The 13839-nt window shown below is 46.6% G+C and overlaps 1 protein-coding gene across 12 annotated transcripts in view; it reads left to right on the top strand.

Annotated features, from left to right (window-relative positions):
* The window catches only part of PKNOX2 (PBX/knotted 1 homeobox 2), a 340867-nt gene that overhangs the window by 282483 nt on the left and 44545 nt on the right, over nt 1-13839 (top strand). For all 12 annotated transcript variants that reach the window (XM_069741543.1, XM_069741540.1, XM_069741536.1 and 9 more), the window contains one exon: nt 9953-10089. In XM_069741543.1, coding sequence (XP_069597644.1) covers nt 9953-10089 — 137 coding nt within the window. The remainder of the gene's footprint in view (nt 1-9952; nt 10090-13839) is intronic.

Raw genomic sequence — 13839 nt, 5'->3', positions numbered from 1 at the left:
GCCTTGTGTGAAGGTAGTTTTTTGGTGTTTTTGTTACTATTTCCTTCATGGTCTAATGCGGAGGATATATTTAGGTGTTCCAGTAGTTTTGAGGCATAAGGGAGAAGTGATATAGGGCAATAGCTACACAGGATGGGTCAAGAGAGGGCTTTTTGAGGATAGGTGTGATGGAGGCATGTTTAAAGCTTCAGGGGAAAGCACCAGTTGTTAGTGATAGGTTGAAGAGATGGGTTAGGGTTGGAATGAAGACTGTGGTGAGGTTTGGGATGAAGTGGGATGGGTTTGGGTTAAGTGCACAGGTGGTGAAATGTGATCTTTAGAGTAGAGTGGAGAGTCGATCTTCTGTAATGGTGGAGAAGTTGGTTTTATAGGTGGAGGGCTGTGCAGTTTGGAAGGAAGGGCTCTGGGGATTGTCGACCAAAACTGTCTCTGATCTTATCAATCTTCTACTTAAAAAATGAGGCAAAGTCTTCAGCGGAGATAAGTGGGGAGGGAAGAGGTGCTGGGGGACGGAGGAGAGAATTAAAGGTGTTGAATAACTGTTTAGAGTTGTGAGACAGAGAGGACATGAGAGATGAGAAGTAGGTTTGTTTAGCTGTGGCGAGTGTGGCCTTGAAAGTAGTGAGGGACTGTTTGAATGCGATGAAGTGCTCTTTGGAGTGGGATCTTTTCCATCTCCGCTCAGCAGCCCTGGAAGCTCGCCTCAGTTCTTTGGTCAAGCTGGTGTGCCACGGCTGTCTGTTGATTTTGCGAGCTTTGGTATGTGAGAGGGGCAACAGATTCCAAAACTACAGCTATTGTGGTGTTATATAGCACGGCAGAGGCATTCGCATTGTGTAGGGAACTTATTTCTGTAAGAGGGAGAAGGGATTCAGAGAGTGAGTGTAGATCGAGGTGTTTAAGATTTCTGCGAGGGTGTGCAAGTTTGTGGGTTGGGGATTGTAGACAAGAAGTGGAGAGGGAAGAGAATGTGAGTGGGTTGTGGTCAGAAAGAGGAAGAGGTGAGTTAGAGAGGTTAGAAAGGGAGCAGAGGTGGGTGAAGATGAGGTCCAATGTGTGACCATCTTTGTGAGTGGCTGCAGAAGACCATTGAGTGAGGCCGAAGGAGGAAGTGAGAGATAGAAGTTTAGTGGCAGCTGAGAGGGAAGTGTCAATGGGGATGTTGAAGTCATCCAAGATGATATTGGGGATGACAGCGGAGAGGAAATGAAGTAGCTAGGTGGTGAAGTGGTCAAAAAAGGTGGTGGCTGGCCCTGGGAGGCGGTAAATGACAGCCAGTTGGAGGGAGAGTAGATGTGCACAGAGTGCACCTCAAAGGAAGGGAGGGTAATTGGATTGGGGTGAAGGAGCAGTTATCTGACAGGAGAAAACCAACTCCTCCGCCATGCTTGCTGCTGGGGCGGGGTGTGTGAGAAAGGTGGAATCCACCATACGAAAGTGCAGCAGGAGAGGCTGAGTCAGAAGGGGTGAGCCAGGTTTCGGTGATGGCGAGGAAGGAAAGTTTGGTAGTAACAAAAAGATCATGGATGTAGGAAAGCTTGTTGCGGACAGAGCGAGCGTGCCACAGAGCTCCTGTTAGTGGGACTGGGGAAGCGGGGACTGGGCGAATGGGTATAATGTTAGAGCGGTTACGGAAATTTTTATAGAGCTTTGATGGGAGGTAGAAATGACTGTGGGGATATGGTGATGACGATAACAGAAACTAAACACCCAGAGAAAAGGTATAAGTGTTTTGGCTCGGCAGACAGAGAAACCGAGCACAAAACACAGGCTTAAGGGTTCAGACCCAAACTCATGACCAATGCTTTTGTTGAGCTAGCTTTTGTCTTGCATAGTGTACAGCTGGTTGCCATGGAGCTCAACCACCAAACCCTGGTCCAGTGTGTGCAGCACCTACATTCCTGCAGAGGTTAACTACTAATATACCAGTCAACTCTTTCCAGCCTAATGATTTATATACACAAGCTAGCTACTTATCTCCCTCCCCCTTCCTCTCATCTTCTGAAGAGATGCTGTTATAAATCTTGCAAAATAACCAGCTCTGCAGCTTTCTTGTCTCCTAATCATGACTCTCACTGTCCTGAGTTGTATGCTTGTTCAAATGCCCTATTATCTCTGTGTAAATATGATGATAACTGTATAGACTAAGGGTACCGTCACACAGTGCCATTTTGATCGCTACGACGGTACGATTCGTGACGTTCCAGCGATATAGTTACGATATCGCTGTATCTGACACGCAGCAGCGATCAGGGACCCTGCTGAGAATCGTACGTCGTAGCAGATCGTTTGGAACTTTCTTTCGTCGCTGGATCTCCCGCTGTCATCGCTAGATCGGTGTGTGTGACACCGATCCAGCGATGCGTTCGCTTGTAACCAGGGTAAACATCGGGTTACTAAGCGCAGGGCCGCGCTTAGTAACCCGATGTTTACCCTGGTTACCAGCGTAAATGTAAAAAAAAAAAAAACAGTACATACTTACATTCCGGTGTCTGTCAGGTCCCTTGCCGTCTGCTTCCCGCACTCACTGACTGCCGGACGTAAAGTGAAAGCAGAGCACAGCGGTGACGTCACCGCTGTGCTTTCACTTTACGGCCGGCAGTCAGTGAGTGCGGGAAGCAGACGGCAAGGGACAGACACCGGAATGTAAGTATGTAGTGTTTGTTTTTTTTTACGCTGGTAACCAGGGTAAACATCGGGTTACTAAGCGCGGTCCTGCGCTTAGTAACCCGATGTTTACCCTGGTTACCTGGGGACCTCGGCATCGTTGGTCGCTGAAGAGCTGTCTGTGTGACAGCTCTCCAGCGACCACACTACGACTTACCAACGATCACGGCCAGGTCGTATCGCTGGTCGTGATCGTTGGTAAATCGTATAGTGTGACGGTACCCTAACACAAAACCACTGAAAGCTGAATGTGTTACAGCAGAACTTGTGCTGAGCGTTCTAGTTCTACTAATACTACAGCTTTGCTGCTCATCAGAACTGACACTCAAGAAGGAGAGCCTGCCCCCCAGATTCCAGGAAGTAAGGAGACTGCACCGCTCTGAGCTCCCCAAGAGACAACTTTAGAATACCTCTTTAAATACAGAGCCAGGAGACTTCAGTTATACACATACATGCACGGCAATTAGAGACGTTTCAGTATTGAGATTGATGGAAAATTTCATTTGCTGATCTAACTTTTTTGAAAAATTATTTGCGGAATTAAAATTTCAAAATACTTTCTAATCCCTTCATCACTTCATCTGTACCAGGAAGTCTTTTCTTTCTTTGGAGCCTCCTGGACAATTAAACGAAGTGTTCATGTATGCAACAGAAGATGGAAGATTATCTATTTATTATAACACAGAACGTTGCTACTTTCTGCTATTGGGTCTGGGAGATTTTTATAAGCAATGCAAAGAATGTAAAGTATCACATGTGAATTCAGAAGTAGAAGAGCTGTTGTAAATTATCCACGTCGGTCTCATTCATCTAAACATTGTTTTCAGAAATCCACGTAGATACCACTTCTCATGTCGGACTTATCCCAATATTCAGTGCCATAACCGGGTTTAGTCAATCATCACCTAATATTAACCATCAAACCTCCGGTAATCCAGGATCTCTCTTCTCATACTCTATCATTTTCTGATATTTCTCAGCCGTTGCAAATTAACATGGATCTTGGTCGTTATTGCGTTTGCTGGCTCATTTGCATGTTCCATTTACATCGCCTCGCTTTTCGTGTTTAGTGATAAATATTCATTACCATGTTCCTGTGCATTTTTTTTTTATTTTTTTGGGGAAAAGGTCATATTGTAACAAATGGTATTCTGTACACACGTTCAGCGATTACGGAGACGCCTCACAAGGGTGGACATAATAGTATTTAATGTCAAGTGCTGTTCCTATGGTATATAAATGTAACCGGATGAAATGACGCCTAAAATAGCAGATTACCATAGTAAGGCGTTCTTTGCTGGGCGGTTACCAGGTATGTTCAGAATAGTTGTAAAAGCTTGGTGCGGCCATGTTTACCGTATTTATACAGCATGTTCCAGCTGGATTTTGGAGGAATATTTTGTCGTTTTCCTTATGAGCTGGAAATCTTGTTGCAGATTCTGCATTGAAAATCTTCAACATTTTGCACTACGATGAATCTAGATGGGGTTTTTTACAGCCCCCTATTAAGTGGAAAGAAATTGGCAAAGATTTCCCAAATTCTTCTGCAGATTTTAGCATGCCGGATTCATCCTTTGCAGTCGGAGGTGTATCTAGCTTCTCCAGCATCCGGGGCAAGAATTTAGTTTGGCGCCCACCACCCCAAAGCACATATTACATTTGCACACTTACCAGTAGTCATGTGCCGATGAGCTGCTGTAACTAATTCTCTCGATATTCACGTATCCACGTATGACTAGTTGACATGTGACCGCATGTACGCAAATTGCCGGCAACAGAGAATCCTGAGAGCGTGCAGCACGCACTGTGAGAATTCAGAAGTCTGCAGGCACACAGAATAACTACAGACTCATCACAAACTTGGACACTTGGACAACCCCTCTAATGCTCCTAACATGAAATAAAAAATGAGAATTAGTTAGTATCACAATTTTTTTTTTATATCCAGCTACCTGATAGATGACGTTGTCTCTGATTGCAGTCATTCTTTCTTTTCATCTTGTCCAGCCGCCATGATGACTTTTCACAGCCGCAGCTCATCTCTGCAGACTTCCATCTTCTCCGGTTTTCTGCAGCACATCCCCACACCATGCCCTTAAAGATAGCAGTGTCATTATAGTGCTTCTGAATAAAAATATCTGCCCTACGCTGAGCCCCTGAATAAATAATTACCCCTCACTATATTCCCTGCACAAAATATGACCCACACACTAACCCCCTTATGGTACATACCCTCCACACTGCCCTCTCCTTTCCATCATGGGTCCCCTATTCACACTGTGTCCCCCCTATAGGGCCCAGTGTCTGTACTATGCCCCCTCATCGCTCTACACCTCCTTGGCTTGATGTGCCCTTACACTGTTTCCCCATTCTACCCTCCCCATACGACTCATTCTCTATTCTGTGCCCACTCACACTTTTCTCCCCACATACTGTCTTCTTGCACTATTCCCCTTAATAGTCTCCTCACACATTTCCGCCCCCCTCATACTGTCTCCTCTCACATTCCCCCTAACCATACTGTCTACTCATATATTTACCCCACTCGCTTGCTATACTGCCTCCTCAAACATCACCCTCGCTCCCCATACTGTCTGCACCCATCCCATCACCCTCACTCCCCATACTGTGTCCGCATACATTTTTCACTTTGCTACCCATTCTATCTGCATCCATCCCCCACTCGCTCCCCATTGCATACATCCTTCCTACCCACTCTCCATACTGTCTGCACCCATCCTTCCTACTCGCTCCCAATACTGTCTGCACCCATCCTTCCTACTCGCTCCCCATACTGTCTGCACCCATCTCCCCACTAACTCCCCATACTGTCTGCACACATTCCTCCAATTTGCTCCCTATTCTGTGTCCACACCTATCCCCCTCACTCACCATACTGTCTGCACCAATCCCCTCATACATTCCCTCCCTCGCTCATCACACTGTATCCGCACCCATCCCTCATTCGCCATACAGTATCCACTCCCATCCCCCCATTGCTTCTCAAACTGTGTTTTTAAATGTCTCTCGCTCCCTTCACTGTGCACCTGTCTCTTCCTTGCTCTCCAAACTTGTGTCCTCAAATCTTACCCCTTACACCAAATCTCCCCCAGCGTCGCTACACTAAATCTCCCTCACACTAAATCTCTCCCACCCCTCCACAGTAAATCTCCCACTGCAGAAAATCTCCCCACACAGTAAATCTCCCTCCGTTACATTAAATCTTTGTGGTCTTCAGCTCCACTAGTGTGGAGCACTTACCACCAATGTTCTTCATGCCTCTGCGTGCCGGCAAATGACGTCGGCAGCGTGATCACATGATCTGATCACATGACCTGATCATGCTGCTGACGTCGCTCTGACCTGGTGTTTAGAACTTCAGTTGTACTTACCAGTGTGCACTCATCCGCTCCCACGTGGGTATTGATATCGCCCGCATCCGGCTGCTGCATTGTTGGTCTCCACCCGTAATATTACTTTTTATAAATGCATTGAAGTGATTGTGATTATGGTGTATGATCCAGTAGAGTACTTTCTATAAGGCCGCATGGTTATAAACGTCACCTGCGTCAGCGCATTCAGACAACGGTATTTTCACGTGCTGTGTATGGATTGTATCATCATTAATGGGTTAAATTGTAAAGTGCTTGTAAAAAAAAAAGAGCAACTTTGCATTTTACTTATTAAAAAAAAGTCTTCTTTTCTCAAGAAGATTGTAAAGTTTACTGCTCGTTGCCAAGGTTACCGGCCACCTTTGCAGTCTTGAACTGGCTGATTACCTAGACAAGGCTCACGCCGTTTCCAGGCTCTCTGCATTAGGGTCTGTAAGCGCCGCTGGATCCAACCAACCTCTGTCTTCTCACACGCTGCAGGTACCAAATTCTCAATTGAGATAAGGCTACGTTCACATTTGCGTTGTGCGATGTTGCGTCGGCGACGCAACGCACAATGCAAACAAAACATACAAAAATGCACGCTAAAACGCATAGTTTTGCAATGCATGCGTCCTTTTTTGCAGAATTTTGGACGCAAAAAAATGCATCTTGCTGCGTCCTCTGCTCCCTAATGCTTGCGGCAAAAAAAAAGCATGCATCGCAAAACGCATGCAAACGCATGTCCATGCGCCCCCATCTTAAATATAGGGGCGCATGGCGCATGCGTCGCCGCGGCTGCGCCCGGCGCAGCCCGGCAGAACGCAAATGTGAACGTAGCCTAAGAGGTGCGACCATGACACTGGTCCAAACTGCCAGTCTACAGGAACGTTCTGCTGCTGGCAAGATGTAAGCCGGGAAGCAGAAATGCGGGCACTACTGAAGAATGAGGAGACAACCGTTTAAAGAAAACCTTAATGAATTGGGTGCATCTTTCATCTGTTTTGCTCTCCAGCAAGAAATGTCCGTAGAGTCAGGGACTGGCATACACTTGTCATGAGTTACGCCACCTCTGTGGTGCAAGTTATGTTGATTTTTGGGCCATGCTCTGCCATGCCCCCTCCTGACTAAGGTCTGCCCACTTTCCAAAGTTATCGGGACCGTCCTGGACTGAGTGGCAACAAATAAGTTGCGCAAAAATCTTGCATCATTTCAAGCAGTTGTATGCTAGAATTCTGATGAACCATGATACATTTCCTCTAAAGGACATTTACCCAGAAATTCTACTTATCCCCAATCTGACCGCTGAGACCACCGGAATTTCCTAGAATAGGGGGCTCAGTGCTGATATTTTACATAGTCACTCGGGGACTTTGGTGTCCTGACCCCAACTTGTGAAAGACGCATGAATTCAATATTCTACCGCTGCATCCACCATCTTTATACAATATCATCGAGTTTCTGCAGCATTTGAGTTTCGATATTTTCTTGTAACGAACGTGCCCTTATTTTAGGACGTTTTCTTGTAACGTGCTCTAATTTCTGCAGCATTTGTGACAACCGCATTGCATCTCTCGTATATGTAAGCCGACGTCTGCTGGTTAATTCCATTCATGTGGTTTGACTTTCCCGAGCTGGATGGATTACTCAAGAGGTCATTCTTAAATCTTGCCCCTTTTTTCCTTCTATTTCTGATCCGGCTGATATGAAATACAGATTTATTTCAGAAATCTATTTAGAGATAAACTGTTTTGCTTGCAGCCGTAACAATGGAGCGAGGCGCTCGCAGAATTGGGCCCCCAGCAGCTCTATAAATCTGAAGCATCGCCGTCCTTCCCGGAGCAAGATGCAATAACAGCGTCTCAGCTGGTGGTTGTTTTGAAGCTGGGAGCTGACTGCTTCCAGATTTACATTTTCATTGCGTTGGGTCGCTGCTCCTTTTATCTCCGCCGCCTCTGTCCTTTTCAATTAGAGTTCCGATAAACGAGGAAAGGACGCCTTTCACGCAGGTCCGAGGTGCGCTGCATATCACACTATGAAGATTGCGCTCAGATTGGAATAATCGCCCACATATGGCCAAAAATATAGAACAGAGCCAACGTGGAAACAAATCTGCAGGCGCCGGGCGGCCTGTTTACCAGTCCGACGTAAATACTTTATCTCGAGGGAGTTTTCGGGACTTCTCACGGTGACCTTGTCTCTGGTGTATCCTACAAAATGAGCATTTCTCTGCTATTACCTGTCCTTTGGGTATATGCGATCACTCTATCTTCTCCCATACTCAGAGAGTTCTATGTGACTTTCTAAAATCCTTCCATTTTATATTATGGGCAAGTTTGCACCATCCTGTCTGCATACCCAAGTGGCTAAGAAAAAATTCAGTCGATTGCTTTATGGAGAGAGTTCATCTATTTAAAGGCAGGAGACCTCTGCCATTGCCTACCAGGCCGCTACAATCAGGGGTGAGTCAAGGTTTTTGCAGCAAAACAAAAGGGCAAGAAAAGTAAAGAATGCTTCCATATTACTGCCGAAGTAATAGTACCAATGTGTTATACTGCTATATAGCGACTGCATACAGCGAGCAAATAACAGCACCTTTGCCTCCTGGTGCTACAAAGTTTCCAATGTGATTTTTATTTAGTCGTAGGATCTTAAAGGAAATTTCACTAGATTTTTTTTTGTTTAAACTGAGTACTTCCTCCAGTTTCTTCTGTGCCACAGATTTTGGTACAGTTTTTCTTTTTCTTCTGTGCCCTTCCGTTCCAAAGTTATGCCCCCGGTAATAATGGTGCAAAGTTTCCCTTCAACCCTCTGGGCGTGTATCATAGACCTTTTCTGTGGGTGTGGCCGTGTTTTGATTGGCCAGCTTCAGGAAAAAAAAGCAAACGCCCACAGAACTGTGGTACACGCCCAGATGGTTGAAGGGAAAATTTGAAACCTTGTTATCCGGGGTCATAACTTTGGAATGGAGGCGCACAGAAGAAAAAGAAAAACCGTTCCAGGAGCAGCGGCAGTCGGAGGAGGTACTGAGAGTACATTAAAAACTCTAGTAAAAGGTCCTCTTTAAGAGATGAGGAAACCTCTCCTAGTGAATTGTAACATAAAGATAATCGCATTTTGTATAAAAAAATATATATATTCACGAGACAAGTGTAGTCGATGAAGTGTAGGACGTCGGTGGATGCATGTGCATGTCCAGGAGTTATTCCCATTTTTTCTTACATTTTGTCATGGTAAAAATGGAAACGGATATGTGTGATGCATAGTGGTGGCTTATGGCCTATTAATGGCCCCATACCTTGTGGGGTGCACTTATATAGTGCTGGACAGTCCGCCTGATCTAATAGTATGGGCGTCCTCAATAGGCTGTAAGGCAGACACTGTGCACCACACGTACCCGTGTGAACGGCGTCCTGTACAAGCTCCATCTGGGCACATGTTTAATACCACCTAGCCGCCCCTCCATGAGCCGGTAGGTTTGTCAGTTGCTGTCTGCATCAGTATTTTGCCCCTTTGCTGCCCCCGCCTTTATCATGGGGGTCTTCTGCATCCCGCTAGTGCACTGGTAATCTCACCTGGGGTTGGTAAGGCTGGATCTTTTTCTCTGTGACGTTGTTTTAATTTTTGTTCTAGGATAGCCGCAAACATCACTAAGCAAAAATTAGGTGAAAAGTGGACAACCCCTCTAACGGTCAACTAGCAGAAATGTCGAAAATGGTGGGGAGTGTAAATACAAAGTATATTCTAGAGTTGGAGAAGTTTACATGGTGCCTCCTCCTTATTAGAGGTTATCGCTGGTCGTTTTGTGATTACCTAGCGATGTGCCGCATTGTCTCCTCGCATGCGGTGAATTATGATACAGAATCTACCACCGCCCTCTCGTTACTAACATCTCGGCTTTTGTGTCTGTGCAGATGACGGCCACAGCTCAGCAGACTGCCAAGGCCCAGCCAGTCCACCTCCCAGCATCCTCTGCGGCAGCAAACCCTGTCCCTGGTGCACCGATTGACCCTCAGGCTCAGCTGGAAGCTGACAAGCGTGCTGTCTACAGGTACTTGAAAGAGCTTCTTGCAGACTCTGTAAAATGCTAATGTGCAGCTCCAGTGTGATGTGCCAAGGTACAGTGTGAATTCAGCCTCAGGCTAACTTGTCAGCATGATTCTTGTGTTAGGAGAACTTGTCATCACGTCTTTCTCTCTTTTCATTTTCTCAACAACATGACTTTAAAATGGGATTAAAGACAAAGCTCAGATCAGTGAATGTGGTGGGTGCTGATGACAAGAGACACGGCTGCGAAGTCCTGCACTCGTGTTCCTCTGGGCCGAGACGTCTCCCCGGGTTGTTGGCTTATTTTATCACTCGTGGTCTTAGATTTAAGTCATTTTTTTTTTCATATATTTAGTATTTTATATCTGTGCTACAGCAAACTGTGAAGATTCTGGACTGTAATGATACCAATCACTGACTGCAAGCAGAAGTAACAACTGGGGAACAATTAAAAGGTTGCAGAACTGTTTACTACAAGTGAATTAGTGTCATCCCCAATAAAACAGAAAACTCATTTACACAATTTATTTCTTTTCTGCTCGCTATATTTGTTGTAATACACAGAATACAAAGAAACGTATATGTTACTACTTCATCTCTGGAGGTGGAGGGAGGATGGAAGAGTCTGGAGGTGAAGGGAGGATGGAGGAGTCTGGAGGTGAAGGGAGGACGGAGGCGTCTGGAGGTGAGGGGAGAACAGAGGCGTCTGGAGGTGAAGGGAGGATGGAGGAGTCTGAAGGTGAAGGGAGGACGAAGGCATCTGGAGGTGAAGGGAGGACGGAGGCGTCTGGAGGTGAAGGGAGGACGGAGGCGTCTGGAGGTGAAGGGAGGACGAGGAGTCTGGAGGTGGAGGGAGGATGGAGGAGTCTGGAGGTGAAGGGAGGACGGAGGCGTCTGGAGGTGAAGGGAGGACGGAGGCGTCTGGAGGTGAAGTGAGGATGGAGGCATCTGGAGGTGTAGGGAGGACGGAGGCGTCTGGAGGTGTAGGGAGGACGGAGGCGTCTGGAGGTGAAGGACGGAGGCGTCTGGAGGTGTAGGGAGGACGGTGGCGTCTGTAGGTGTAGGGAGGACGGAGGAGTCTGGAGGTGTAGGGAGGACGGAGGAGTCTGGAGGTGAAGGGAGGACGGAGGCGTCTGGAGGTGAAGGGAGAACGGAGGAGTCTGAAGGTGAAGGGAAGACAGAGGAGTCTGGAGGTGAAGGGAGGACGGAGGCGTCTGGAGGTGAAGGGAGGACGGAGGCGTCTGGAGGTGAAGGGAGGACGGAGGCGTCTGGAGGTGAAGGGAGGACAAAGGCGTCTGGAGGTGAAGGGAAGACGGAGGAGTCTGGAGGTGGAGGGAGGATGGAGGAGGAGGGAGGCTCGCAGCACCATTTGAAGGGGTGTACAGGGCCATTTGCTGTGGGCCGGGACTGAGTTCTCTTTGCCCTGTAACCCCTCTTCTACACTGCAGTCAGACAGGTGTAGGATGATGTGCTGTGGAGTTGGTTCTTTACTCACTTGTAGTTTGAGTCCTTGTGACCTCCCCGTCCATGGGACCGGATATGGCTGCAGCTACAGAGGTGACCGGAGACCATAGGTCCGATTTAACAAGTTTGGCTTTACTGTGCAAAACAGATACAAACAATTGCGGCATACATATTGATACAGAGTCCTTTTTTGGTGATGTTCCCTTGTTCCTTTGTATTATACGACCTTGACTCAATTCTGCTCGACCTCCCGCCACCTCAACACCTGTTGTTGGTTTCAGGGGCTTCCCATCCAGCATAAGCATTTCCTGAAGCCCACCATCCTTTCCTTTTGTTGTGACCTGGCCGACATCTTCCTCATCAGGTAGACAAGACACGATGTTCAATGTCTCTCCCCGGCCCTACGCCCAAGACTGTCCCGGCATCCACACGAAGCTTGGGATGTCTTCCTACATTCCGCCTCTGCTACATCGGTTTTCTTAGCACCCGTTGGCACCGTCATTATCTAGCACTTCTTGATTCTCCTAAATTCCTCACTCTCCATCTACTCTGACTCTCACTGACTCTCTTGCCTGAACTCAGCTAGGAAATGCTTCCCCTATAAATTAATCTATCCCCTCCCAACTGATGGGTTAGTACCATGAATTAACTATTTGTTTTCCTGTGTAGTACATGCTGTATCCCTATGCTGGTAATGGTCTCACTAGTGGACAGACCTCCTCCCATTCCCAGGGACGGCCTTGAGGCAGAGCCTCCAAGAGAACAAGACATAAACCGGCCATAAGAATAAAATACAACAAATTTTATCACACACAAATAAACCGTAAACATTAGCACATAACCCACTTGTTCCACAACGTCTTCCTGTCACCCCCATTACACATCACTGAGAATAGGAGAATTGTGGACAGCGCCATTAACTGACAACAAGCAGAGAAGTTGAAAATGGTGAGGAAGGAGGACGACCGAGGAGTCTGGAGGAGGAGGTGGTGTTCTTGGGCAGTTCCAGTGAGTGTGGAGGAGACTGGAGAATGGGGACAGAGAAGTCTGGGGGAGGTGTAGAGGGATCTGGAGGAGTTCAGATATGGAGTGTAGAGATGGGGGCAGGGGAGGAATGAGGAGGGGACAGGAGTGTCTGTAGAGACAGCCGAAAACTTCCCTGTCCCAATGCAAAAAACATGCATTCTCATCGTCTGAGAGCGTGCATATGTATGGGGTTGGGCGAGGGAGCTTTCTGCCAGACGAGTGTTCACCCAACAGCTAGAGGAGTATATGGACAACATTAGACTGTGTGGATTCCTGACGACATTGCCTGCTGTTACTGGAGGATGGAGGAAAGCGGGAGGATGCCTGTTATAATTTTTTTTTTTAATTAAAATTTCTTGCCTCTGGGTAGCATGACAGTTCAAAACCACAGTGGGGATTTTTCATTTCATGTCAATAAATTTAACAAGGCCCCATTCAATTCAAATTAACACTTGGTCTCCGAGGCTTTCATGCTCCGTAGTATCAGCGCAGATAAAAGGGAAATCATTTTGTGGCCTCATTTGGACTTTTTTTTTTTCTTCTTTTTACCTTTACAAATAAATGTAAATAAAATAAATGTCTTCATTCTCAAGCGACAAAACCTTTCCAAACTGCGGTGGAGCCCAGCAATCTGTGGGACCTTCCAGGAGGCAGAAAATGAAAGATATATGCAAACCTGGGCTGGAAAACCGCGACTAACTTCTCAACGTCTGCACCGTGCAAGCCAGCCTTTGCATAGATGAAGAAAATGGTAACTTTGAGTCCCAAGAGACCCGTTCTGCGCAAAAGCAAGAACAAAAATGGGACGTATCTGAGCTATAACATAGTAACATAGTTAGTAAGGCCGAAAAAAGACATTTGTCCATCCAGTTCAGCCTATATTCCATCATAATAAATCCCCAGATCTACGTCCTTCTACAGAACCTAATAATTGTATGATACAATATTGTTCTGCTCCAGGAAGACATCCAGGCCTCTCTTGAACCCCTCGACTGAGTTCGCCATCACCACCTCCTCAGGCAAGCAATTCCAGATTCTCACTGCCCTAACAGTAAAGAATCCTCTTCTATGTTGGTGGAAAAACCTTCTCTCCTCCAGACGCAAAGAATGCCCCCTTGTGCCCGTCACCTTCCTTGGTATAAACAGATCCTCAGCGAGATATTTGTATTGTCCCCTTATATACTTATACATGGTTATTAGATTGCCCCTCAGTCGTCTTTTTTTCTAGACTAAATAATCCTAATTTCGCTAATCTATCTGGGTA

The sequence above is a fragment of the Ranitomeya imitator genome, chromosome 10 (genome assembly GCF_032444005.1).
Source record: "Ranitomeya imitator isolate aRanImi1 chromosome 10, aRanImi1.pri, whole genome shotgun sequence".
Lineage (NCBI taxonomy): Eukaryota > Metazoa > Chordata > Amphibia > Anura > Dendrobatidae > Ranitomeya > Ranitomeya imitator.
This window is presented reverse-complemented; position numbering and strand designations above follow the sequence as displayed.